General features: G+C 39.0%; 1 protein-coding gene across 1 annotated transcript; it reads right to left on the bottom strand.

The window, feature by feature from the left end:
• Positions 1-6,358: 6,358 nt before the first annotated feature.
• LOC103717182 (putative pectinesterase/pectinesterase inhibitor 51) lies at positions 6,359-24,351 on the bottom strand. The gene is made up of 2 exons (XM_039128471.3): positions 23,391-24,351; positions 6,359-7,478 (listed from the first exon to the last, which is right to left on the bottom strand). Exons 1-2 carry the CDS (start codon positions 24,349-24,351, stop codon positions 6,769-6,771), a joined length of 1,671 nt encoding a protein of 556 aa, XP_038984399.2. The 3' UTR covers positions 6,359-6,768.
• Between the last annotated feature and the right edge of the window lie 2,331 nt (positions 24,352-26,682).

Genomic DNA, 26,682 nt, shown 5'->3' on the forward strand with positions numbered 1-26,682 from the left:
CTTTCATAAAAAATAAAAAATAGATATACTTCATTTCATAGTTTTGTTAGTAGAAACATTTAAAATATCAATAACCTATGTATTTCTATATTTATGTATAATTATTCTTACAAACTCTCTTGAAAATAGATAATTCACTAGCATATAACCTGTGCAGATATGTGAGTACAATTTGTTTATATTTTTTTGAATTGTTCTCAAAATCTGATAGAGCAGTGTAGTAAATTATATTTAAACCATTATGTAGGTTTATCAAAAACGTCATGGTGCCTTTATGCGATTGCAATAACTGTTACTTGAAGTCATGCAATAAAATTCATGCGTTCGGGCTAGAGTACAACTTATACTAAATTTCAAGATCAAAGATGTTTCCACTGGTGTGAGTTTGAGATAAAATTAAATTATGAATATATAATTATTATATATGATAATAAATATATTTTTGTAAAAAATTCAAGATATATTTATTTTATATATTTTTTTATTTTTCTATATTTATTAAATAAATTATTTATGCTGGATAAATTTATTTCAACTGTTATATAAATTCCATTGTAACCGTTATAATAGTTATATAACAAATTAAAAACCATTATTTTATTGGCAGCAATTATTTGTTTACATTTTCAATAACAGCTCTCTTATCCTACTATTTAATTAATACATTGCTTTAACCTTATTAATAATTGAAAAGATTTAAATCTCATTATTAATATTAGTGTCCATGTGGAGAGTGATTAAAAATCATTATTTTATATCCTACAATTATTTGTTTATATTTTTAGTATTAACTATTTTGTCTCATTGACTTAATTAATACATAGCTTTTACCATAATGACAGCATGGAATGTGAGAAGGCTTTAAATACTATCATTTATATAATTAATGTCTATATATAGAGAGAGAGGAGAGCTCGGCGCAAGCTAATCCTTTATTTTAATTATATAAAAAATATTATTTTTATTTACACTGCAATTAAAGAATAATAGTGGTATTTGACATAGAAATTTTGTTAATATCTTTATATTATATTTTATTTTATTTTATAATTTTTAAATTCAATATTTAATACTAACTTGATCGGATCGGTGGTGCAAATCATTGATCAGGTCAATTCCCTTGGGGGTTTAAACCTTTGACTATTTACTAGTGCATTGTTGCAATTTGGGTAGCAGATTTATGTCACGCCCCGAACCAGTACCTGGGTTCGACACGCGACATGACTACATATTCCCTAGGCCTAAAAATATAATACAACCTTAATATCCGTAATCAACAATGATCTCAATTAATATCAGACAACAAAGTTGATCCAATTACAAAATTTGATCATCTAACTAAAATCTGTAATACTCTATCTAATCATCCCCTCCACCTGCAATTTCAACCATAGCCATATACTATAGAACCTGCAACTCTAAAAAAGAGAAAGAGGAAGGGGTTGTGAGCTTTACAACCCTATAAGAATTTTCATACATCCAAACCAACTCAATATTAATATAAATTTAAAAATCATAAGAAATCGTTGTACACATCATGAAATTACAAATCGGCTATCAATAATGCTCGAATAATCAGTATAAAATATGTATATCAAATATCAAAAAAAAATCCAGCCACTTAAGAGTGATATAGCATATGATATTTCATAAAGCTTCATTAATGATTTCAATGCTTTTCTTTTTCTTTTTTTAACTTGATTCGAATCAATTATCTTATCGATTTTGGGCCTGCCAAAGCATCACATTTCCATCCTCTGATAGGGCCTGCCAATTATAGTTTCATATTTTCAGCCTATGATAGGGCCTGCAAAAGTACCACATTTCTCGCTAGTGACTGGGCTTGCCATAATAACAAGATAAGCCCAATGTCCTTATTTATTCAATCCAATTCACATCCATACATCAATTCCTTTTTATCTATTTTCAGCTTTAGACTAACCATAGTCACATTTCCAGTCCGTGATGGGACAACCAATAATAATATGGTTAGTCCAGAGCACCATATCCATTAGTTCAATTATGCAAATGTAAGTTATGCTCATATATGTACCCATCATACTATCCATCACAAGCAAACACGATCAAAATACGATTTAATACCAAAGACATCAAAAAATAATTCTTGCTTCTTACTTATCTAGATCATAGCATATCATACATATATAGGTACAAAAATATTTATATTATGCAGGTCAGTATACAAGGATTCTTATCTTTTTTCTAACAACCAGACAGACTATTGTGATCTACGAACCGAGTGCGTAGAACCCTGCTCAATGTCCTTTTGTCTAAAAGATTGTTCTCCTACAAAACCAAATCAATATTAAAAATTATCTGAGATATCCGATAACCCAGAACTCTCTACTGGTCCACTAAAAGGTCCACACATAGTAATTTAGGACTATCCAGCAGCCCTCACAACCAATGATCTCTCTGAATCGAGCTAGAGAGATAAAGTACTAACAGAAAGAGACAAACTAGAGTATAAGATCTCGTTTGGGTTCTTCATGCACGGATGACTATAGCTTCAGACAAATCGGCGCTAGACGATGAAAATAGATTCATATAGGACAACACGAGGCTAACTAGATAACAATGTCCAATTATTTGAATCAGTCAGTACAATATAATCCAATTTATCTGATCACGAAACATATATTAAATCAAAGAAATAGATTAGAGGTTATCAATTATGGGTCCAATGGTGGCTAACAACAGTTGGGTGCAAGACGAACAGGGTCGACTAGGTAACAACGTTTGACAGTCAGTCCGCTCTAGTCAATCAAGCTAGTCAACTCATGAAACAAGAATCAGTCCATGGTACTGATAACACAATAGAGATTCATGATGATAGAGTCCGACACTATTCGACAATAATCAGGCTAGCGTAATGGGTAGTCCCAGTGACACTAGATCAAAAGCTTTTGCCGGGGTTAACTCGGTTATACAATGAGAACACTGGAGAAAAATAAGAGAGAAACAATTCAGATAGGGAGAAATCAAGAGAGAGAGGAGGGTAGAGAGAGAAGAGAGAAGCCTTCTTCCCCTTCTCGAAATAGGGGAGACTCTCTCTCTCCCTCTCTTTCTCAAACCAAGCCATGGAAGAGTCGGCGGACCGCGGCCTACAACAGTCTCCGATAATGGTAGCGACGATGTGGTGACCGGCGAACCAAGGGAGAAGAAGAGAGGAAGAAAACAAAGAGCAAGGGATGTCAATCTTGGCCTGGGTCATGCCCGATTCTACCCATCAACAGCCACATGTTCAGCACTCCTAGATGGCGGAAAAACCCGGCGGCCGGCGGCGGCGAAACCCAAAGGAAAGGAGAGTGGAAACAGGGCAAACAGGGGATCTCTTTTTCGGCCGATTTCCGGCCGATTCCTCGGCCAGCGGTCGTGATTCCGGCTTGAGGAAGAAGGCCAAGGAAAGGGGAAGAAGGCTAGGGTGATACCTCGGCCCCAGCGGCGTTCGGTGGTCTCGATTTCTGCCAAACACAATAATGGCAACCGCGAGCTCGACGGGAAGAAGAAGAAGAACGAGAGAGAAAGAAGGGATATCGCTCTGGTAGAGGCTTTGGAGGGAGAAGGAGGACTCATGAAGCCTCTAAATAGAGGCGGCTGCGATCGGAATCCGACTCAAAGTCGGATTTCCTCCGGTGAGATCGGGAGGAAGAAGGCTCCCATCGAGAGTCCTCCTCGTGCGTAGCACTTGCCAATTTCTTTCCTCTTTTTCTCCTTGTTATTTCAGCCCAAATTCAATTGGGCCGGTCAAATGGACTAGGCCCACTTTGTTTAAAGGTCCGAGTCTTACAATTATTCCCATCTTTTATGGTAATGTTATTTATGTTAGTCTTTATTATTGGATTCTATTCAAAATCTAATTTATATTAGAGTAATATTTTACTTATGTGCATATTTGAATAGAAAAATATGAACATAATTAATATTAAATTTATATCCTTATTCGTATTTATATCTGGATACAAATATGAATATTCCAGTATCTGATCTGATTTGTTTTGGGCCATACTAAGATCACATCGTAAGCTATGCATGTCAGGAACTTTCTATTAAGTTTCCGATTCTACAGTGTTACTTCTCAGTTGCTTTCTACTACCGGGAAGCTAACCGTTCCGGATGTGTTTCATACCAGAAAGTTGCATCATGAAAGTGTTTAGAACTTGGTGTTTATCTGACATATCTTCATAGCATTTTTGTAAATTACAAATTGATGAGAATGCTAAGGATGTACAAATAAATCCAAATCCAATGGGAAAAATATCATATGTTAAAGATTTCACTTTCAGAGCATCTTCAGAGTAGGCGTAAAGGAGAAGATGGTTTCAGCTTGATCATCAGGTTAATTAAGGTTACTCACGGGGCAAATAAATAAAATGCAATAACTGTATACAGAAGTAGATCTCATTTATCTCTGAAAAGAATTTACTGATAGGATTATCCTATGGGTTTAACATTTTGGAGTCATTATCAAAGTAATGCAACGAGTTGATATCTAGTTCAGAGCTTGGGTCTTTGACTGTTCTATTGGTGAGAGGACCAGGATGTCGCTTAATGTGGTAGGTATGTCAAAACTAAGTATCCCTCTCACTATTGCAGAGACTCTCTTGGTAAAATGGCCATTCCATCTTTATATGTTTTAAAGTACACCATTCTTGATGCTTTTAAATGATGATGTTAATCAAAGAAGGAAATGTGGAGTTTTTCACAGGTAGGGAGGGACAATAGGGAACAGAAGTTGTTTTCTTACGTACTGTTAATTGAAATAGAGTTTTTCTACTCGATAAGCCAGTTACAACTTACAAAAATTCAATTTTCCAATTCATTTGGATACTTTTAGCTTATCTTCTTTTGCTATAATTTCTTGGTTTCTATTGGAGTTTTTGATGGAATTTGTGGTGCCTTCTTCCAAGCCTGGAGGAACATTTCAGTCCTTGGCCGCTAGAGCACGGCTGTACTACAAGTAAATCCATTCAAGTAATTCACACAAATGGCATGGAGATCCCACATGGAGGAACTTTGGCCTCCAGATGTTACGCATTATGGTATCATTTTGAGTAGCTCCCTGAACACCTTAGATATATTTCTAGTATATAATTCGAGAGCATGCTTCTCAGTTGGCACTTGACCATAAAGTTGGTTGTGAATGCATTGTGTGGAAGTTTTCCTCATCCTCTCAGTCATATCAGCTTTCCAAGACTACCTCATATTAAGTTACAAACTTGAAAGCATTCATATGATGGTCAACAAAATTTTTGTACAACGGACGTATACTTCTACTACATTATGTTATAGACATGGAAGTGAAGAATATATGCCTAAAATATGCAGATACCATTTGTCTCATATACTAAATATGTAAGGTAAGTGTTGGACTCCAAGTAGCACTTTTTGATAGAATGCTCATACTTCTCTAGAGAAATGGAAGTATTGATGCAGTGGTGAAGATCATCCTTTAGTTCATCCTTTGTATTAAATAGAATAGTTCCTTGATATTCTTTATGACATTCCACTTACAAAATCGGTGGATGATATTAGGGAATGTTTGCTCAATTACCTTTTTCATGGACAGGTCTTGATTGGTTAAGATGCATTTTGCGTGCTTGCCAAACATTGCCTCTAAAAAAGTTTGGAAGATCTAAACCGATGATTCTATCCTCTCATCTCGTACTAGTGCACAACGAAATAAAATGAATTGCAAGTGATAGTTAACACCAACAAATAATGCAAAGGCATTCTATATTTGTTGGACATGTACGTGGTATCGAAAGTGACCATATACGGAAGTATTGATAAGCCATTCTGGACCTCCTATTAATTCAAAAAATATTTGACGCACTATTGTTGGCATCTAATTGGATGGCATAAAAAGGTTAGATTCTTGGCTTGTAAACATCGAAAAAGATGCACTCTTGTCTGAACGTCAATATTGAATAATTGTTTTTGAAGGTTGAATCTAAAGTTGCTTAGATCCTTCCTAGTGAATATACCTCCATGCAGTTGTGATATAGCATCTATAACTTGTCGAGTAGAAATATTTTGCTCATGTAAAGTTTCTATGAATTTTTTGTCTTCTGCGGTAATTTTTTTTGTGTGATTGGAGGAAGCAAGTTTTAGATAGGCTATAAATGAACTCATAACTATGAATATCAATAAATATTATGTTCTTTCATAAAGGCCGGCTCAATCTTTAGGCGACTGAGACGGTCGTTAAGGCCCCGGCCCAAAGCAGACCCATCGCAGTCCAGGAAGGCCCCAAAGAAAATAGAAAGAAAAAATATCCTTCTTAGTGAGTTAGCCTTTGGCTTCCAAATGCATTGGGCCGCTCTTATCTCTCATTTGCCAACCTCATTTTTTTCTAATATGCATTTTTGCTTTGTATCCAATATGGATGCTCTAGGTATCCTTGCATGGAGTTGTAAGTTCTGCATGGCCTTCTCCATCAAATACTCGATCCTAGGCTTACATGTCCCTTCTTTGCAACATGTGCATTCTTGCCTAGTGATTACCGCGGCTAAAAGGGTATATGGTGGAAAGTGTATGTGCCGAGATTTGTGCAGATGGGACGGTCCCGGAGGTGACCGAATTTGCCACCGGATGCGGTTGAATGGAACGTGGACTCTCTCCCCTCTCTATATAATATTTACGTACATGCATGGCACTAAAACATGCAGAAAAATGGCGAGCCCAGCATATTTGTTATTCTTTTGTCGACAATATAAAGACGATTCACCATGCATCAATTCGAAGTTATCGCCTGCTAACTTCTCCTACTGTTTGATTGGAGCACACCCACTCATTCCCCTGGATAAAATTGTCCAGCGAGTAGGTACATAAATGCTCCGCCGGTATCTGGCTGCTCCACGGCACCCTCGCCGACATGTTCGCCCCAGGCCCCGAGCTCCCGAACTCGCCGTAGAACAGCGTGTTGAGCGCGAAGTCACCGTCCCACGGCAGCCACCCTTCCGCCCTTACAATGGCCTCCATGTAGGTCTCGACGAACACGGTCCTCGAGTACTCCTTCCACGGCCGCCCGAGGTAGGCCCGGTGGACGGCGGGATTCCGGCGGTACAGCGCGACGTACTCGTCGCTGCCGTTGACGACGCAGCGGCGGAAGACGAAGCCGGTGGATTGGACGGGGTCGGTGCGGCCGTGGGCGGAGAGAGTGCTGGACTCGCCGTGCTCTGGGTTGAGCTGGCGGGGGAGGAAGAGGAGGAGGCAGCTCTCGAAGACGGCGGCGGAGTTGCCGAAGACGAAGTCGACTGTGCCGGAGATGCGGCAGTTGCGGTAGAGCTGGCGGAGGGAGTGGGCGTAGAGGGTGTCCTGGTGGCCGAGGAGTTCGACGGTGTCGAGGATGGAGAGGTCGCTGTCGGAGCGGAAGGCCACGGCCTGGTGGGCGTCCGGGCCCGCGGTGTTGGCGATGGTCAGGTTCCGGGCTCGGAATCCGTCGCCACTGACACCTGCGCCGGGCAGCAAAAAATATATGTAATGTGGTTTGGTTATACGGAAACTCCCTTCGGAGCACGTATTGCTAAGTATTGAAACCGAATCTAGCACTAATATATATAGAGTTACATTAATAATTTAGGGGAACTTGCTTAGTGGTCCATTTATTGACCGAACTTTAACATTAAATCCCTGTTGACCGGTTGTTTAATATATATTTCAACATTGCTTTATGGGATGAAAATGCCCCCGCCTCTCCCATTCTCACCGAAGAAGGAGAAGAAAAAGGCAGCCACCGGCCACGACCCGCCTCCTCTCGAGCCCCCTCCCACGCCTGCCGCCGGCCACGGCATGCCCCCTCCTGCGCCCGCTGTCCCCTTCCGTGCCGCCGGGAATGCCTCCGCCCCCACGGTGGGGAGGTGCCGAAGAAGAGGAGCCGCTGGCCAGTCGCAGGCGCCGCCGGCTGCGACTCGGCCCCCCTCCGGTGGCCCCCTCTTGCGGCCACCACCGTCCAGCCCCCTTCCTTAGCTGCCGGCCTCGCGAGAGGAGAAGGAAGAAGAAAGAAGGAGAAGGGAAGAAGAGAAGAAAAAAAGAAAAGAAAAAAAGAAAAGGAAAGAAAAATGAGAAAATAAAATAAAATAAAAATAAAAATAAAAATAAAGTTAACTGTGTTCCTAGACAAGTCAACTGTGTTCACAGATAAGTTAACTGTGTTCACAGACAACTTAATTGTGTTCACAGATCTGGGGTCGACCCCTGCTCACCTGGAGTCGACCCCTTAACAGCACGAGTCGACCCCTGTTCACCTGGAGTCGACTCTCTCAGGCTTTCCTAGACAAGTTAACTGTGTTTCTAGACAAGTTAACTGTTTCTGGACAACTGTGTTCCTAGACAAGTTAACTGTGTTCACAGACAACTTAACTGTATTCCTAGACAAATGTTTTCCTAAACAAGTTAACTGTGTTCCTAGACAAGTTAACTGTGTTCCCAAACAACTTAACTGTGTTCCTAGACAACTGTGTTTCTGACAAGTTAACTGTGTTCACAGACAACTTAACTGTGTTCCTAGATAACTGTATTCCTAGACAAGTACTTAACTGTGTTCCGAGACAAGTTAACTATGTTCTTAAACAAGTTAACTGTGTTTCCAAACAACTTAACTGTGTTCCTAAACAAGTTAATTGTTTTCACAGACAACTTAACTGTGTTTCTAGATAAGTTAACCGTGTTCATAGACAAGTTAACTGTGTTTCTAGACAACTGTATTCCTAGACAACTTAACTGTATTCCTAGACAACTTAATTGTGTTCACAGATAACTTAACTGTGCTCCTAGACAACTATGTTCCTAGACAAGTTAACTTTATTCCTAGACGAGTTAACTGTGTTCCTAGACGAGTTAACTATGCTGTGTTCCTAGACAACTGTGTTCCTAGATAAGTTAACTGTGTTCCCAAACAACTTAACTATGTTCCTAGACAACTGTGTTCCTAGACAACTTAACTGTGTTCACAGACAACTTAACTGTATTTACAGATAAGTTAACTGTGTTCACAGACAACTTAACTGTATTCACAGACAAGTTACCTATGTTCACAGATAAGTTAACTGTGCTCACAGACCTGGGGTCGACCCCTGCTCACTTGGAGTTGACCCCTTAACAGCACGAGTCGACCTCTGCTCACCTGGAGTCGACTCTCTTAGGCTTTCCAGAGAGCTATTTTTCTGCCTGATTTCAGGGGTCGACTCCAGCTCTTCAGGGGTCGACCCCAGCTCTTCAAGGGTAGACCCCAGCTCAGCATGAGTCTACAACAATTTTCTAATAATACATAACTGTGTGCATAGTTCTATTTACTGTGTTCGCAGACAAAATAATTATGTTCCGAAATAAATAACTGTGTGCACAGTCGAAATAACTGTGTTCCCGGGTAGAATAAGTGTGTTCCGGGATGATTTAACTGTGTTCCAAGCTTATTTAACTGTGTTCCAAACTTATTTAACTGTGTTCCAAGCTTATTTAACTTTATTTTTATTTTTTTCTTTTTTTCTTTTTTTTTTTCTTTTTTTTTCTTTTTTTTTCCTTCTCTTCTTCTCTTCTTCTTCTTTCTTCTTTCTTCTCCTCCCGCGAGCCGGCGACACACAGTTAAGTTGTCTGCGAACACAGTTAACAGGACTGTGCACACAGTTAAATGTTCTTAGAAAATTGTTGTAGAAGTGGGCGAGTCGACCCAAGATTCTCGCGAGTCGACCCCAGCAGAGCAGGAGTCGACCCCAGTGCAAGGCGAGTCGACCCCAGTTCAAACCTTTTCTTTTCTTTTTCTTTTTTTTTCTTCTCTTCTTCCCTTCTTCTTCTTTCTTCTCCTCCCGCGAGCCGGTGGCACCGGAAAGGGGCCGGGCCGTGGCAGCTGCAGGAGGGGGCCGGGACACTGTTGGCGGCGGCTGGCCACCGTCAGCCGCGGCTGCCACAAGCCGGTGGCACCGGAAGGGGGCCGGGCCGTGGCGGTTGCAGGAGGGGGCCGGGACACTGTTGGCGGCGGCTGGCCACCGTCAGCCGCGGCGCCTGTGGCAGCCGCGGCTAGCCAGCGGAGAACTCCTCTCCTCCTACGAGGCCGGCGACGCCGGAAAGGGGCTGGGCCGCGGCGGACGCTGGAGGAGGGCGGGCCGCGGCCGGCGACAGCCGCAGGACGCGGGAGGGCGCCCTTCTTCCTCTTCTTCGGCACCTTCCCACCGTGGGGGCGGGGAAGGAGGCATTTCCAGCGGCGCGGCCGCGCGAGGGGGCTCAGGAGGAGGCGAGCCGAGGCCGGCGGCGGCCACGGGAGGGGGCGGGCCGCGGTCGGCGGCGGCCGCGGCTGGAAGATTACAGTTTGGAAAGTCTCTGAAATTCTTCTTCTTCAGGAGGATGGGAGATCATGAGGGAAGGGGCATTCTCGGTATCTTATTTTAAAATAAAAGGGGCTCAGGGACCGGGAATTACAGTTTGGAAAGTCTCTGGATCGGATGTTTTAGATTTAATTAACAAGGAATTTTTGTTACAGTGGAATCTTTAGAGGGATGGAAATGTAATTTCCCCAATAATTTATCCATATTAGGAAAAAAATTTGTAAAAAGAATTTTTTTTGATTTTATAATTGCTTGATGGACCAGTTTTGGATCTAGAGGCCACTACTCGCAATCTTCCGATGCTTTAATCCTTGATTCGGGCACGTGCGAACCGTGTATATGAACCTGCCGCATAACCAATTCGATATTGTGTGTGTGAGGGCCCGGTAAAGGCCCGGTTCGTTTGACCGGCCTGACCCGAGCTTGGCCCAGCCCAAGCTCACATTAAAAAAAATATATAAAACAGTTCTCCATCCGAGTCCTTGTGGGAGTGGACTTCCGAGAGCCAAGGAAAGCTTGCCTTCTCTATATAACCACCTCCCCACCCCCTTAGCCCTCCACCTCAAGCTCTATCCTTTCTTTCCCTCTTCTTCTTCCTTTTTCTCTATTGTGTTCACGGTGGCCAGTCATTGTGCTCGCCAAAAATAGGGGTCGCCAACACTTCCAAAGCTGAGGTAACACTGTGATCTTCTTCTCCTTTCTTTGTTCTTCTTCCCATGTCTTAAAATCATGGCTGTTGGCCGAGAAATTGGCCGGACATTCTTCTCCTTTTTCCAACCACTGCCTCCACTGGCATTCATCGTCGAGGCTTTCAATTGTTATCCCTAACCAAATGCTGGAGCTCCAGCCGCCAGCAAGCCGACTGGTACTTGGTATTGATTGGATCACAGAACCCTGCTCGACCCTATTTTTTTGGGGTTGAATCCGACTGGTCGGCCACCGCCACCAGCCGCCCCTACCGATCGCCACCGCCGCCTGCTGCTATCTCGCCGGATTGCGACACTGCAGCCATCAGCCTGCCTCCTTTCCTCCTCTATTTTGCTAAGAAAGATGAGGATGATAGTGTTATTTTGATGATTAACAAGCAATTATCTAGAGTATGTTATAAGTTAAATCGATACTTCATTTATAAGTTTATTACTCTCAGTATATTTTGTATTAATTGATATAGATACATCTCATTGTTCATTTGAATGAATCTAACCTTGAGATGCAGCAAAGTGTGGATTGAGTCGACCCAAAGGATAAATTGGGTCGACCCCGGCACATCAAGAAAACATTTGGCACACCTCTGCAAATATGGCATTAATGAACAGTGAGTTGGGTCGACCCAAGGAAAGCACGAGTCGACCCAAACATCAAGATCCTCAAACAGAAGACAGAAAATGGTTCTCTGGATTTACTGAGAGGGTCGACCCAAGATATAGTTGAGTCGACCCAAGCTTGAGTCGACCCAAACCCTGAGAGGGTCGACCCAAAGGCAAGACAGAACAGAAGACAGAAAAGGTTCTCTGGAAACCTTGTTAGGGTCGACCCAAGAAGAAGTTGAGTCGACCCAACTAAACCTTGAGTCGACCCAAAGAAAGGTTGGGTCGACCCAAGTGAAGGAAGGCTGAATTTCAAGTTTCTGTGGACTCTGAGAGGGTCGACCCAAGGAATGTTTGAGTCGACCCAAGTGAAAGTTGGGTCGACCCAAGGACAGGTTGAGCCGACCCAAGCACGGGCAGAAGCATAACGGCTAGTTGTGCAGAAGTGCTTTTTGGACTCCCAACGGCTATAAACGGCTAGTTTCTTCAATCCAACGGTCAGGAAGGACTATTTGGAGGTTGGAGAAGTATTTAAGAGGGAGTATTCATCAGAGGAAGCAAGCTTTGGAAAATACATCAAGTGCATTCAAGAGAGAACCCTAGCAAGGCAAGCTTCATCCAAGTGCTTCATTCAAGAATCAAAAGAAAGTGGTTGAGCAGATTCAAAGAGTCATCAAGAGCTCCATCCACCCTTGAAGAGTGAAGCATCCTTGACAAAGAAGAGAGAAGTCACATCAAGCGATAAATATTCTCTAAACTCTTCTTTGTAGATTATATTGTTATATTTGCTCATCTAGGAGTTTAAATCTTCTTCCTTTGTTTATTAAACTACTTGTAAAGGTTGGTTGGTTAGCCCGCAAAACCAACGGAATAGGTTGATTGGTAAACCCAAAAAACCAATTGTAAAGGTTCGTTGGTGAGCCCGTAAAACCAACAAAGGTTCGTTGGTGAGCCCGTAAAACCAACAAAGGTTCGTTGGTGAGCCCGTAAAACCAACATAGGTTTTTGGTGAACCCGGAAAACCAAAGTGTAAAGGTTTTTGGATTGTGAGCCCGGAAAACAATCCAACTGTAATCCGCGGGGTTATAGTGAATTCCCAAGGGGTCGCTTGGGGAGTGGACGTAGGTGCTAAGGAGAGCACCGAACCACTATACTTCTTGTTGTTTGTATTGTGAGTTGTTTATTTCACTAACTCATCAATTAACATAAGTAAGATAGTTAAAATTAAAAGAAACCAATTCACCCCCTCCCCTCTTGGCTTGTCACCTTGGGCAACAAGTGGTATCAGAGCAAGGTGCTCCAATAGTACTCATTGATCTCACAATCAAGAGTTAAAGATCATGACAATCCAAGTGGGATGTTCTATGAGTGAGGGACAATTAATTGATAGACCTCCACTATTTAATGGTATAAACTACACACATTGGAAAGCACGCATGCGCATTTTCATTCAAGCACATGACTACGATTTATGGAGTATCATAGTCAATGGGCTACATACAAATGCTAATCATGATAAGAAAATGGCTCAGCAAAATGCAAAAGCCATGAATATTCTATATTGTGCATTGGATGATAGTGAACTTAATAACATATCTTTTTGCATGACTGCTAAGGAAATATGGAGTATGCTTGAATTTAAATATGAATGCACTAACATTTCTAGTGAATTTGAAACTAGCTCCGAAGAAGAAGAGCAGCAAATTGAAATTGAAAATCTATGCTTTGTGGCACATGAAGATGAGGTATGTACTCGAATACAAAGTGATTTCTCATTCAAAAATCAAGTACATACTGAAGCTCAATCTGATTTTATATTTGATGAACTTCATGATGCATTTTCTGATTTATACTTAGAATACAAGAAGCTTAATTTAAAGAATAAGAAGCTTAGTTTAAAGAATAAAAAGCTACATCTGAAAATGTCAGAGGAAAGAAATTCTACTACTGAAATGAAAGACAAATTAAATTCTGAGAATGAACGCTTAAGATTAAATTCAGAAGAATTGATTCAGAAAAATCAGAATTTAATTAAAGAAAATCAAAACTTAAGTGAAGAAGTTAACCAATTGAAATCTTTTATTAACAAATTCACTGTAAGTTCAGAAAGATTAAAACGATGTTTGAAAGTCAACATGCTGTTTTTGATAAATCAAGACTTGGCTGGATTTCTTTGCTCAACAATAAACCCCTAAAGAAAAAGGTTATCAATTCGCCAAGCAAACCATTAAATAAGATAACTTATTTCAAACATAAAAAGATTGGGCATAAAAACTTTACCTATGGTTCTAATACGAATAAATCAAATGGTAAAGTTATTACGTTTAAACAGATTTGGGTTCCAAAAGGAACCATATGCACTAACCCTCAAGGACCCAAGCAAGCTTGGGTACCCAAAATGAAAATATGAGGGTGTAGATATAAGTGTGCCAAGCTACCCATGGAACAAATGAAACTTTCATACAAATGGGTGCGTTGACACATAATTAAAGATAAGTCTCAATTTATTCATTAAATCTAGTATAAGGTTTAACATTCTACATCGTGTATCAAAATTATCTTTTTATGAAATCACGATACTCTCTGCATCAAAGTTCTTAAATGCCTCATATGTTGAATTTTTATCTCAACGATCTTAGCATAAAATTTTTCTAGTGCTTGCATGATAATAAGAAAACAATGAATGAATATGTATAACCTTCTCCTTTAAGTTTTTCAAAATCTAAATTTCTTCTCTAATATAAATGGTTGATGCTGATTTCATGCTAAAACTTTATTGAGCATAATACTTATGAAATCTTAGGTTATCCTTCGTGAAGGTATGAATGTAATTCATCATGTTATTATACCATTCATTCCTTATATGATTATCTGAAATGTATTATGATTTGCTTTATAAGTCTCATATATGCATCATAGGTTAAATCATAATCATTTCAAATTGGTTCAATCATAAATGATTAATGTGTTATGATCATAATAAGAAACTTACTTAAAAGTTTCTATAATAACAAATCGTCTTCCTTCTTACAAGTAATGCTCAAGACTATTCTAAAATTCAAAATCAATAAATCTGATCATTAAAATATTTCATCGAGCATAATCATTGTATCCATGATTAATATCTTTTTCTAAAATGATCTCAAATTTCACTGAGTAATTTTAACTCATCATGTTTAATCTGAGCATAAAAATCTGTTAAAGCATGAATATTAATTTTCTTGAGCTATCTCTCATAAGTCAAAAATATTTCTTATTTTTTTCTAAAAGAAGATTGCTTGTCTTCCTGAAACAAGAGTATCTGTGTTGAAAGCTAAATCATAATCAGAATTCTGATGGAAACAACTACTTAAGATAATCTGATTAAAATTCAACTTGTATATTTTATTGATAATTATCTTATGAAAATAGAATCTAAGTTAAATTGATTCTAAAAATACAAAAAAAATTTGATTTAACTTTAATGAATCTTTTTATTGCCTCACATGCTTGTCCTTGAACCATTTTACTTAATGAAGTTATCTCTTTAGTTCAAGTGACTTATGCTTGTTTATACTTAGGCAATCTCTTGAGTAAAGTGACTCAAATTCAATTATTGTCATGTCTCATGTTGAGTCATCTAGTTAAGAAATATGTTGTATGAATATTTTTGTATCCTAGAGAACCTAATGAATTGCCTTCAAGAAAAGAAAAAGATTTTGCTAATGATACAGAATTTATGAGCAAGAAATTTCAACTTGAAGGACGCATCGATGAAAGATACAATAAACATTCCCTTGCAAACAAAAAAAAGGAGAGATTTTCTTCAGCCAAGGGTGTGAAGAATCTAAAAGGTATTTGGCTTGAAGAATGCTAAATGCACTGGTAATCTAAACTCTTCTCTTGTGAGTTAGTTGAGTAAAATCAATAGTTTGAAATTATATGGTAGCATGATTAAACCTTTAATTGCTGATCATCTTGATACCATGCTTCATTCTCATGCTAGTAATAATTGTTTCATGGTGTGATTAAATTGAAGTTTACCATTTCCTATATAATGCATAACCATGAAATACACAAGCTTATGCCTCAAACCTCTAATTCGAAATAACTTGTGATAAGCTATGAATCATTGGGCATAATGAAAATGCTGTTTGCATGATATATATTTATATGCAGCATATTAGATTAATTTTTTTTTTTATTCTGCTCTTTCATGTAATTACTTGAAATAATAAAAAAAAAGATAAAGAAAAGAAAATGAACAATTATTCAAGGAAAGTAAAATCTAAGTAAAGGCAAATACTCCAATCTTTAGGAAAAGCAAAACAAGCATAATATATTTGGCACATTTGTGAGACTAATATGAACATTCCTTTTGGAAGAGATAAAATCCGTAATTAATTACAGAAAAAGTTTGAAGTGAACATTTTAACATTTCTATATTGCTCATCATAGGGATGGTGCCAATGGGGAGGCTAGTGGTAGTACCCGGCACTATTTGACCTAACTATTCGGTGTAGGGTATATTAGGGACGGCACAAGAGGGAGGCTAGTGGTAGTACCTCGTGCCCCTTCCAATTCCACCGGATAGGGAGCAAATAGAGTATAGAGCATAAGAAAGTAAAAATGAAAAACAAAGTAAATGAAAGTATATAAGAAAAATCAAGTCAAATTTTTAATCACTTGAAAACACACTTTAAGGATGAAATCAGTGCAAGATTATATTTAAATAGGGGGAGTTTATTTGAAAAGAATTGATTTTGATCATTGACATGCTTGCTCTTAATACTTTAATGCATGACTTAACACATAATATATTTTGCATATGGCATGATGTCTTGAATTATGGGTTCTCAATATTTTGTAATGCTCCATGCTTGGACAATTTGATTGAATGTTTGAAATACTACATAAAATTTTTGTTTGGTATTATTGAAAAGAAATTTAAGATTTGTCGTTCACAATCATCTTTAAAATCTGAAAGTTGAATAAATTTGTAAAAAGGAGAAGAGAAGGATATCTCTATTTAGGCAAAATGAATTGATTTTGTTTTATCCTTCAACTTGCCTAACTTTGGTATATAATGTTCTAATTCATACCAAAACTCAACATAAATACAAATATTCTGAATATGCTCTTATATGTTTGAAATATGTATTTTCAATCGTAATGATTTAAGATGAGCTACAATGTGAAGATACATATCTCAAATTACAACTTTGAAAGCCTCCTTGAGAATCTTTATGAAATTCAGAATCTGATTTTGTATAAAAGCTTAAACTCAATATGAATTTCTAGATAAAACTACAGCTTAAGAAAAATAGAATAATTCTGATGCCTTGATTGCTTGCCCCGATACGCATCTGAAACATATCATTTCTTATCTTCAAAGTGTACTAATATTGGTCTAAATGATGTGTCTTTCGATGATCTTGATTGCAAACAAATATTTTTAAATATATAATTTTATTTTGATATTGAAAAGATTTATTGTGCTTCATATATACATTGCTGAAAAACTTTGATTAAGAAATTGAGTTCTATAAATATATATACTTCAATGATCATCTATATTTTTTTTCTCTCCTACATTATTAAAGACTTCCATCAAAATATATATGTATATATATATTATTAAAAGAGTGAATGATCTTAAGTCTAGAAATATTTCAGCTCACTCAAATGATTCTTAAAAGAAAGAAAATGTAAATACTTTTGAAAGAATTTGAGCTTCAAATGAATCAGTTTCTGATTAGTATTTCAGTACATTTTCTTAAAGATTAAGAGGAAGCATAACTTGTTCTTAAAAGATTAAAAAGAGTGATTGCTATAAATTTTGAATAATTCTAGATCACTCTACATTCTTGATATCATAAAGTTTCAGTTTTATTCACGTTTATCATTAAAATCTGAAATTCAACAAAAGATAAGAATGATTAAAGAAGAATGCATCTTTTGAGGGGGAGCTTTAGATATTCAGTATCTTATCCTAAAGTTACTTTAATTTGATGCATACCTTGAATTTTATGGATTGATTTTGATGAACCTCCTCATATTGCAAGACTTGCTTTAATTATATAATAAGTTTATACCTTGAGATGAGTTCTATAAAGGTTGTCTTATCTCAAACCTTGAGTCTTATGAAAATAAGCTGAAACTTATAGAAAATATATTTTCGAGATTGACAATTTTATTGAACATTATCTTCAAATTCTAAAACTCTCAAATGGAATGATTAATTAAGGGGGAGAAAGAAAATTTCAGAGGGAGAGATCATATAGAACTTAATCGTGTAAATTCACAACTAAAGATGAGAGAAAGAATACTAAATGTAAAGTGGTATTAAACTTTGTGCTTCATTGAATATCTTTTGAAAGTTGGATTTTCATCTGTACTTAATTGGTAAATCACTTGTTTTGAAAACTAAGTGAAAAGGATTCCATTTGTCTTAGTATTGGAAATTTACTTTGGAATCTACTAATGAGCTCTTATTGGCTTGCACTTTAGTGTTTCAATCCTGAGCCAATTCATTTTAATTGATTTTGATGCTATGATCTTTAAAGGAGTAAAAGAAAGTCTTTAAGAGAGCTCTAAAAGAACTTTCAAAGCCTTGAATTTTATGTATCCTACACTGCATAAATTCATGTTTTGGTATCTATGCCCCAATACTTTTATATCATGAAAGAACTTTGAAGTCATTAAGAATTAAGGATTCAACATAAGGATTCAACATAATCTTATGTTTTTCGAGTATATAAGGTTTGATCTTTATTTGCTCTTATACTATACTCTGAAAATTAATTAGATTGCTCTCATCTTGCTATATACTTAATATATATATATATATATAAAGGTGTTGAATTTTCATTCGTGCCTTCTTTGAATATTATTCTTGATAGATTCCATCTACACTTGATTTGAAAAATATCTTTGGAATCTACAGTTAGAGATCTCTTTTGGCTCACATCTTAAATGTCTCATTTCTAAAGCCAAACACATAGAAATAAGATATTATTTTATTAGGGATCATGTGCAAAATGGAAACATATGTATTGAGCATATATGTACTGAAAAACAATTAGCTGACATATTCACAAAACCCTTGAGTGAAGATAGATTCTGCACGCTAAGGAGGAAATTAGGCATATGTGATTTTTTTTTTTATTGAAGAGATATAAAAGGGAGCAAGCAGTCTCATGATACATTCCTCCCATTTCTAAAAACCCATGAAACATGAGTCAAACTTGTAATCTATAGATTCCTTACTCATGTATCATTGTCCCAGAAAGAATTTGTAAGGATTGGAAGCAAGAAAAATTATTTGAAGCGAAAAGGAAGAGAAAGGAAAAATTTCTGAACTTGGGTCGACCCAACCCAGAATAGGGTCGACCCAACGTTGAGTCGACCCAACGTCGGGACCCTACTGTTAAAAGGGGGACCCGTGAGCTTCTAGGGCACTGTTTACCCTTTGTCCTCTTCCGAAAACCCTATTTCCCACTCTCAAATCTTCTCCAATCATCTCCAAACAGTAGATTACTTCAAGATCTTGGAGAAATGGGACCCAAGAGAGCCGTAGCCAAGCGATCCGGGAGAGTCTCAAGATCTTGTTTAGAGCCTAGGATATGTATCTAGTTCTCATATGTATTTTGTATTTATCATGTATCTTTAAACTTTGATTAAGGAACATTGTATTTGTTTTTGTTTTTGGGCATGAATGTACTAAAATGTTCCTATTTTGATCAATGAAGTCTGAATGTTTGTTATTTATTGTGTCTTTTCCCATGCATCTATTTGATGATAACAAAAAGGGGGAGAAGTAAAGAAAGAGTAATAGGGGGAGAAGTAAAGATAGATAGAGTGATAAGAGGAGAAGTAAAGAAAGAAGGAGAAATACCGAAATAACTTGTAAAACAAATTGAAAATCATATAGGAAAGCATATACATCCAAGGGGGAGCAATTTGCAACAATGAAAATGATCAAGTCAAAAATTTCTATCAAATTTCAGAATTTGGCACGCACCTTTCACACCTCGATATATAATCTGAAACTCATGTTTTATCTCAAATTTTTGGAGTTTCATCTTTGATGAATTATAAATGAAAGGGGGAACAATTCAAAAAGTCAAACTGGCAACATTTGAATGATATAGGGGGAGACTTCACTCTTATATATGAAAAGCTGAAATTCAGCAAGTTAAGCCCTTTCAAAAACTGATTTTAAGATAAGTATCAATAGGCTCATACTCTTTATTTTGTAATCATCAAAAAGGGGGAGATTGAGGATGATAGTGCTATTTTGATGATTAACAAGCAATTATCTAGAGTATGTTATAAGTTAAATCGATACTTCATTTATAAGTTTATTACTCTCAGTATATTTTGTATTAATTGATATAGATACATCTCATTGTTCATTTGAATGAATCTAACCTTGAGATGCAGCAAAGAGTGGATTGAGTCGACCCAAAGGATAAATTGGGTCGACCCCGGCACATCAAGAAAATATTTGGCATACCTCTGCAAATATGGCACAAATGAACAGTGAGTTGGGTCGACCCAAGGAAAGCATGAGTCGACCCAAACATCAAGATCCTCAAACAGAAGACAGAAAATGGTTCTCTGGATTTACTGAGAGGGTCGACCCAAGATATAGTTGAGTCGACCCAAGCTTGAGTCGACCCAAACCCTGAGAGGGTCGACCCAAAGGCAAGACAGAACAGAAGACAGAAAAGGTTCTCTGGAAATCCTGTTAGGGTCGACCCAAGAAGAAGTTGAGTCGACCCAACTAAACCTTGAGTCGACCCAAAGAAAGGTTGGGTCGACCCAAGTGAAGGAAGGCTGAATTTCAAGTTTCTGTGGACTCTGAGAGGGTCGACCCAAGGAATGTTTGAGTCGACCCAAGTGAAAGTTGGGTCGACCCAAGGACAGGTTGAGCCGACCCAAGCACGGGCAGAAGCATAACGGCTAGTTGTGCAGAAGTGCTTTTTGGACTCCCAACGGCTATAAACGGCTAGTTTCTTCAATCCAACGGTCAGGAAGGACTATTTGGAGGTTGGAGAAGTATTTAAGAGGGAGTATTCATCAGAGGAAGCAAGCTTTGGAAAATACATCAAGTGCATTCAAGAGAGAACCCTAGCAAGACAAGCTTCATCCAAGTGCTTCATTCAAGAATCAAAAGAAAATGGTTGAGCAGATTCAAAGAGTCATCAAGAGCTCCATCCACCCTTGAAGAGTGAAGCATCCTTGACAAAGAAGAGAGAAGTCACATCAAGCGATAAATATTCTCTAAACTCTTCTTTGTAGATTATATTGTTATATTTGCTCATCTAGGAGTTTAAATCTTCTTCCTTTGTTTATTAAACTACTTGTAAAGGTTGGTTGGTTAGCCCGCAAAACCAACGGAATAGGTTGATTGGTGAACCCGGAAAACTAATTGTAAAGGTTCGTTGGTGAGCCCGTAAAACCAACAAAGGTTCGTTGGTGAGCCCGTAAAACCAACAAAGGTTCGTTGGTGAGCCCGTAAAACCAACATAGATTTTTGGTGAACCCGGAAAACCAAAGTGTAAAGGTTTTTGGATTGTGAGCCCGAAAAACAATCCAACTGTAATCCGCGGGATTATAGTGAATTCCCAAGGGGTCGCTTGGGGAGTGGACGTAGGTGCTAAGGAGAGCACCGAACCACTATACTTCTTGTTGTTTGTATTGTGAGTTGTTTATTTCACTAACTCATCAATTAACATAAGTAAGATAGTTAAAATTAAAAGAAACCAATTCACCCCCCCCCCCCCCCCTCTTGGCTTGTCACCTTGGGCAACAAAAGATGAAGATAAGAAGTGAAGGCTCTCTTTCTCTCTCTTATATTCTCTCTTCTTTCTCTTTCATCTCCCTATTTCTCTCTCTAAATGGAACCCATGGATCTAAGGGCTCGTTTGGTTCGCGGGAAGCATTTTTCCTCCTAGGAATATGATTCCTGGGAAACAAATTCCTAGGAAGAGGATGCCTAGGAAAGTACTTTTAGCATGTTTGGTTGACGATGGAAAAGTGACAAATTTTCAAAGTGCTTATGTTTGGTTGGCCATCCACTTTTCTGAGAAAGTTATATATAATTTCTATTATGCCCTTAATAAAAATTAGGTCTTTAATGCCTCTTTAATGCTTCTTTAATGCTGAAGGGCCTTTTTGGGAAAAAATAAAAATGGAGTGATTCACGCCTCATGGAAAAGTAACTTTTCCATGTTTCTCATGGGAAAGACTTTTCCATGAAATGTGGGAATTATATTTTCACGGAAATACAACTTTTCCATCTCTCTCCTTTGAAAACTCCAACCAAACAAGAGACATCTCATTACTTTTCCGTTGACCACACTTTCCCTCCTTTTCCCACGAACCAAACGAGCCCTAAGGGTTTCCCATCTACTTGTTCTATAGACCCAAGTTGAACCCTAGAAAGTGCCATAAATTGTCCTGATGCCTGGACTGCTTGCTGGACCGATCACCTCGACCTTGTTAAGTATCCCTGAAACCTACTAATCATGAACCCTGTCGAATGACCTTAGCTCTGATCGAGTCCATACCCTATAAATTATTGACTGAGTTGCTTAGACCTGACCTGCTCAGAGCCGCTGAACATTGTCATCCGACCAACCATCTCCTTTTTTTATTATTTTAATTCGATTAAAATCGTCGAATAAAAATTAATCTTGCTTTTAATGTTTTTAAATAGGTTTAGGAGATTTGCCTAGTGAAGTTTGATGATCTAAGACAGTAGAGGCAAGTAGATCTTACACTCCTTATTATTTTTTAAATTATCATATTTTTTATGCATGTGATATTGCAAACAAAGATGTCATGTTTTCTTAAAATTATGAATCAGCATATGTTATAAAAATCATATTTTATGAAAAATAGTTTCATTAATATTCTGATAAAAATAATTTTATTATGAAATATGAATCTGATTATGCCATTTAGTGTTTTTATCTATTTATGTATATTTTTTAAGAATAAAAATATATGTTTTCTAAAAGCTCTCGGATAACTATGCATGATTTCTATAATTGAAAAAATAGACATCCGGAGCTAGAATCCAAACGAACATAGGCTCTACCGACGGATATAAAGTTGGCATATGAAATATGAATCTATGTCGATTACAAACATAAATTCTATCATGGATATAAAGTAATCGTAGTATGAATATCTGTAAGCAATATTTTAAACTATAATTTGATTAAATAGCAGAAGAATGATTTATGTATTTTTTTTACAAAATTAATTTGGAACTATGTTTATGAAATATGGATGATTTGTTCATGCATTATTTGTTTTATAATTTATTTTAATATACAGTACTATAAAATACTTTATTTTTTTAATATCTGCTATTTTTTTCTAAATGAAGTATTGATATTGAGAAAAAAATTATACTTGATCCGATAAGGTAACGTAAAATTTACTTACCTCTATTTTTGTTTTTTTAGGCGAATAGGGTCAATAGGGATAAAAGATGATCCAAACTTGGAGTTCATACTAGTAAGGTTGATTATGAATTTGTAGCTTAGTAATTTTTTCAATTTTGGGAATTATGAATTTGGTATTTATATTTAGATTTAGATGCTTTGAACCTATTGATTGTATTTAATAGATAATAAAATTAGATTCTTATTTTCTTTGATGTAAATTTGGAAGTTAATATTGGTTTAAAATCTAAGGTGTAATGTTTGATTTTAGTTATTAAAGGTTGTAACTAATTACTTACCGACAGTCGCCGTGTTGTAGGTGCTGACACCGAGCATGCCGACGTTGAGAGATCCCGTAATAATGGTTTTGCCCATCCCATCCCCGACGAATTCCAAATTGGTCTTCTCGTACGGCACCCGAATCGTCTCCTCGTAGACCCCGGCCTTAATATAAATCACGAACCGTCCCGCCGATCCTACCGGCGCGTGGTCGACCGCCGCCTGGACCGTGAGGTAGCCGCAGCCCCCGTCCTTGCACACCATGAAATCCGGGCTCGGGTCCTTCGTCCCGGCGCTGGCGGCGGCGGAGAAGGAGAACGATCCCTCGTGGTCGGCCCAGTAGCCGTCGCGCTCTGTCTGGGGCGGGCCCCAGAGGGCGGTGTCGGCGCCGTAGCGCTGGAGGGCGGCTAGCATACCAACGGCGTTGCTGCTCTGGTTGGGGAGGAAGGCCATGGCGTCCGCAACCTGGGTGGTTCCGTTGAGGTACTTGAGGCCGGACCAGCATTCGTACTGGTAGAGAAGGGCGGCGCTGGCCCAGGCGCGGGCGTCGGCGAGGGCGCCGGTGGGGAAGGCGCGGAAGAAGGCAGCGGAGAGGCGGCGGTCGGAGTAGGAGAGGAACTCGAGGCAGCTGGTGGCGGCCTTGGTGCGGTTGTGGTCAGAGGCATTTTCGGAGGCGTTGAGGATGGACTGGAGCATGGAGCGGGCGGTCTGGATGCCGGCGGCGGAAGCGTTGGCGGCGGCGAGGATGAGGTCGAAGGGGGAGGGGTTGGGGGGGAGGAACGGGGAATGGGAGAGGGTGGACTCGCAGGCTTCCGGGAAGCGGGTGGCCTTGCACGCCTGGCGGATCTGAGAAGAGGGCGCGTCGGAGGTTGTATGGTTGGAGAGGGAAGAGCGGTGGCCGTGGTGATCGTTGTGGTGGACGCCGCCATCGGTGGGGGCGGTGGAGAGGAGGAGAAGCAGAAGGGAGATGAGGGAGGCCATGGGAGGGGGAGGGGGAGGAGGGGAGGGAAAGTAGGGAGGCAAATGGAGAGGGTTTCGGCTTAATAATAGGCCTTTTTTTTTGGGTACATGACAGGAGGCCATCAGTAGGGGACCGAAGGGACAAGGTAGCTGAAAACGGAAGTACCATAGATAACGTGCATAAATATAGCCAAAAAAAAATAAAAAAATAATATATTATGGAGAGCAGTAGATAACTCCACCTCACTCTCCCATAGATGGTCCCCTGAGTAGCTAGCAACAAAAGAAGCTACCCAATCTGCTGCCCTGTTGGCCTCTCTAAACACATGCTTCACCTGAAGCACCAGTCCGTCAGAAACCATGGTCCGAATATCTCTCTCCAGTGGATGGTAATCGCCGACCTCCCTAAAAGCCTGCAGGATCCACTTAATAACCGTTGCAGAGTCACCCTCTAGGATGACGTCTCTCCACTGCAAGACACACCGAACATAACACAAATCCAACCAGGCCGCTCTCAACTCTGCCTCTGGCACCGAGCTATCAAACAAGTGGCAACCCCCAGCCACAATCACCGTGGAGTCCAGGCCCCTGACAACGAAGCCTGCACCTCCGCACGAATCCAATTGATCGTCTACTAATCGCTTTGAAATATGTACAAGTAAGATTAAATTGCTTTGAGAGTTGTGCTTTGAGAGACGACTTTTTGTCCTTGACCATGCCGCCCGATCTGTACAAATAATTGTGCATAATACATATGTATGTATAGAGATAACATAATTATATGTCGGAAAAATATAGCAATATGCAAGAACTAGTATAGTATATGCAATATATTTAAGTGTGCGCAAAGATTTCAAGACTTAAATTAAATGCTAACATGGCGCCCCTTGCTTCGGGAAATTCGAGCTATGATCAGTGACGGCGTGAACTTCCAACCCAAGCATGTGTTTAGAGAAGCCAAAGAGGCTGCAGTCTAGATGGTCTCGTATATGGCTAGTCACTCCGAAGGTGTCCTACGGATTGAGAAGAGAGAGTTGTCTAAAGCGCTATGGTGCTTATTGTTTTTTGATTTTATTGGATATATCCATATTAAAACTGTCTGAATCATTCGTTTCAGCAAAAAATAAAAATGCTAATGGATAAAGAATCAGGCGTAAAATGGCTGCCAAAAAAAAAAAAAGATCCCGGTGTTAGATTCCCGTAATAGCGATACTAACATTAGAGAGAGAATAGAGACAAAAGAGAGGGTAGAGAATGGGGGATGAGGGGTGAGATTCACGTGTAATAAAGACGTTGAGAATGAGAACTGCTGGAGGGGTACATTTCTCATTTTCAGGAAATGCAGGAAGAGTGTTGTTAGCTACTATGTAGCTCTGCTTCTGCTGAAGAATGAAGATAAGCTTTCTTCTTTCTTTCGTTTAGGTGCTTATCATTACCCGATCCTGGAATTATATAACCACTAGAGTTCAGGTACAGAAGATCACAAAACTATATGTGAGTGGATGAATAGGAGTTCCAAAAGATGAAGCTAATATGATTAGTTGCCCAAAAGGCCACCCAGTCCGTGGCACTATTAGCAATGTATCGTCTCTCTAGATGTCAGAGAAGAGGATGAACACACACTTATCCAAATAATGATAGCCCTTTGTTCTCCTTCCGGTAGAATGTTGTCACCCTCAAAATGGTGGCGGCCTAGACATGACCTTCCCATGCCTTTCTTGGCTCTGCCAGTGGAAAAGAGATGTCATACAGATAAGAATCATAGGCTGCGACCAAGGATAGAGTTGGGACTTTCTAACTACAAAGCACACTACCATCCACAATATTACCATCTAAGTTGATCTTGGGGAAGTTAGGAGGATCCTAAGTGGACTGAATCACAGTCCTAGTTTTTTTAGCTGTCATGGATCCCTCAGTGGTGCTGGAGTGGATGAATTCAACTGCTTGGATAGATGCCTTAAGTATCACTTTTGGGCTTTGGTTGGTGCTCTGAAAAAATATGAGTAATATTGGCCATCCAAATATGGAACATGACACAGCAAACTAGAGTCGCATCATTAGAATAGATACCTTTTTCGCATCACCTACTTCACTTGAGACGTTGCAGAAATGCGGCCCGCAGTATGATAGGAGATGATGCTGCATTAGGGATAGATGCCAATCTCCATACTTGTGCTACTCTCGAGCATTCAAGAAGAACATGACCCGATCTCATCAACACTCGGACAACTGTCACAAAAAAGGGAGATCTGCACATATTTGCGAAACAACAAACTGCAATAGGGAGACAATGCCATGCCATGCACCTTCTATAGGAACAAGCCAGCTCTGAGATATTTCCAGGTTCTCCAT

This window comes from Phoenix dactylifera, chromosome 11, assembly GCF_051530095.1.
Source record: "Phoenix dactylifera cultivar Ajwa chromosome 11, Ajwa_hap1_PhDact_Kaust_v1.1, whole genome shotgun sequence".
Lineage (NCBI taxonomy): Eukaryota > Viridiplantae > Streptophyta > Magnoliopsida > Arecales > Arecaceae > Phoenix > Phoenix dactylifera.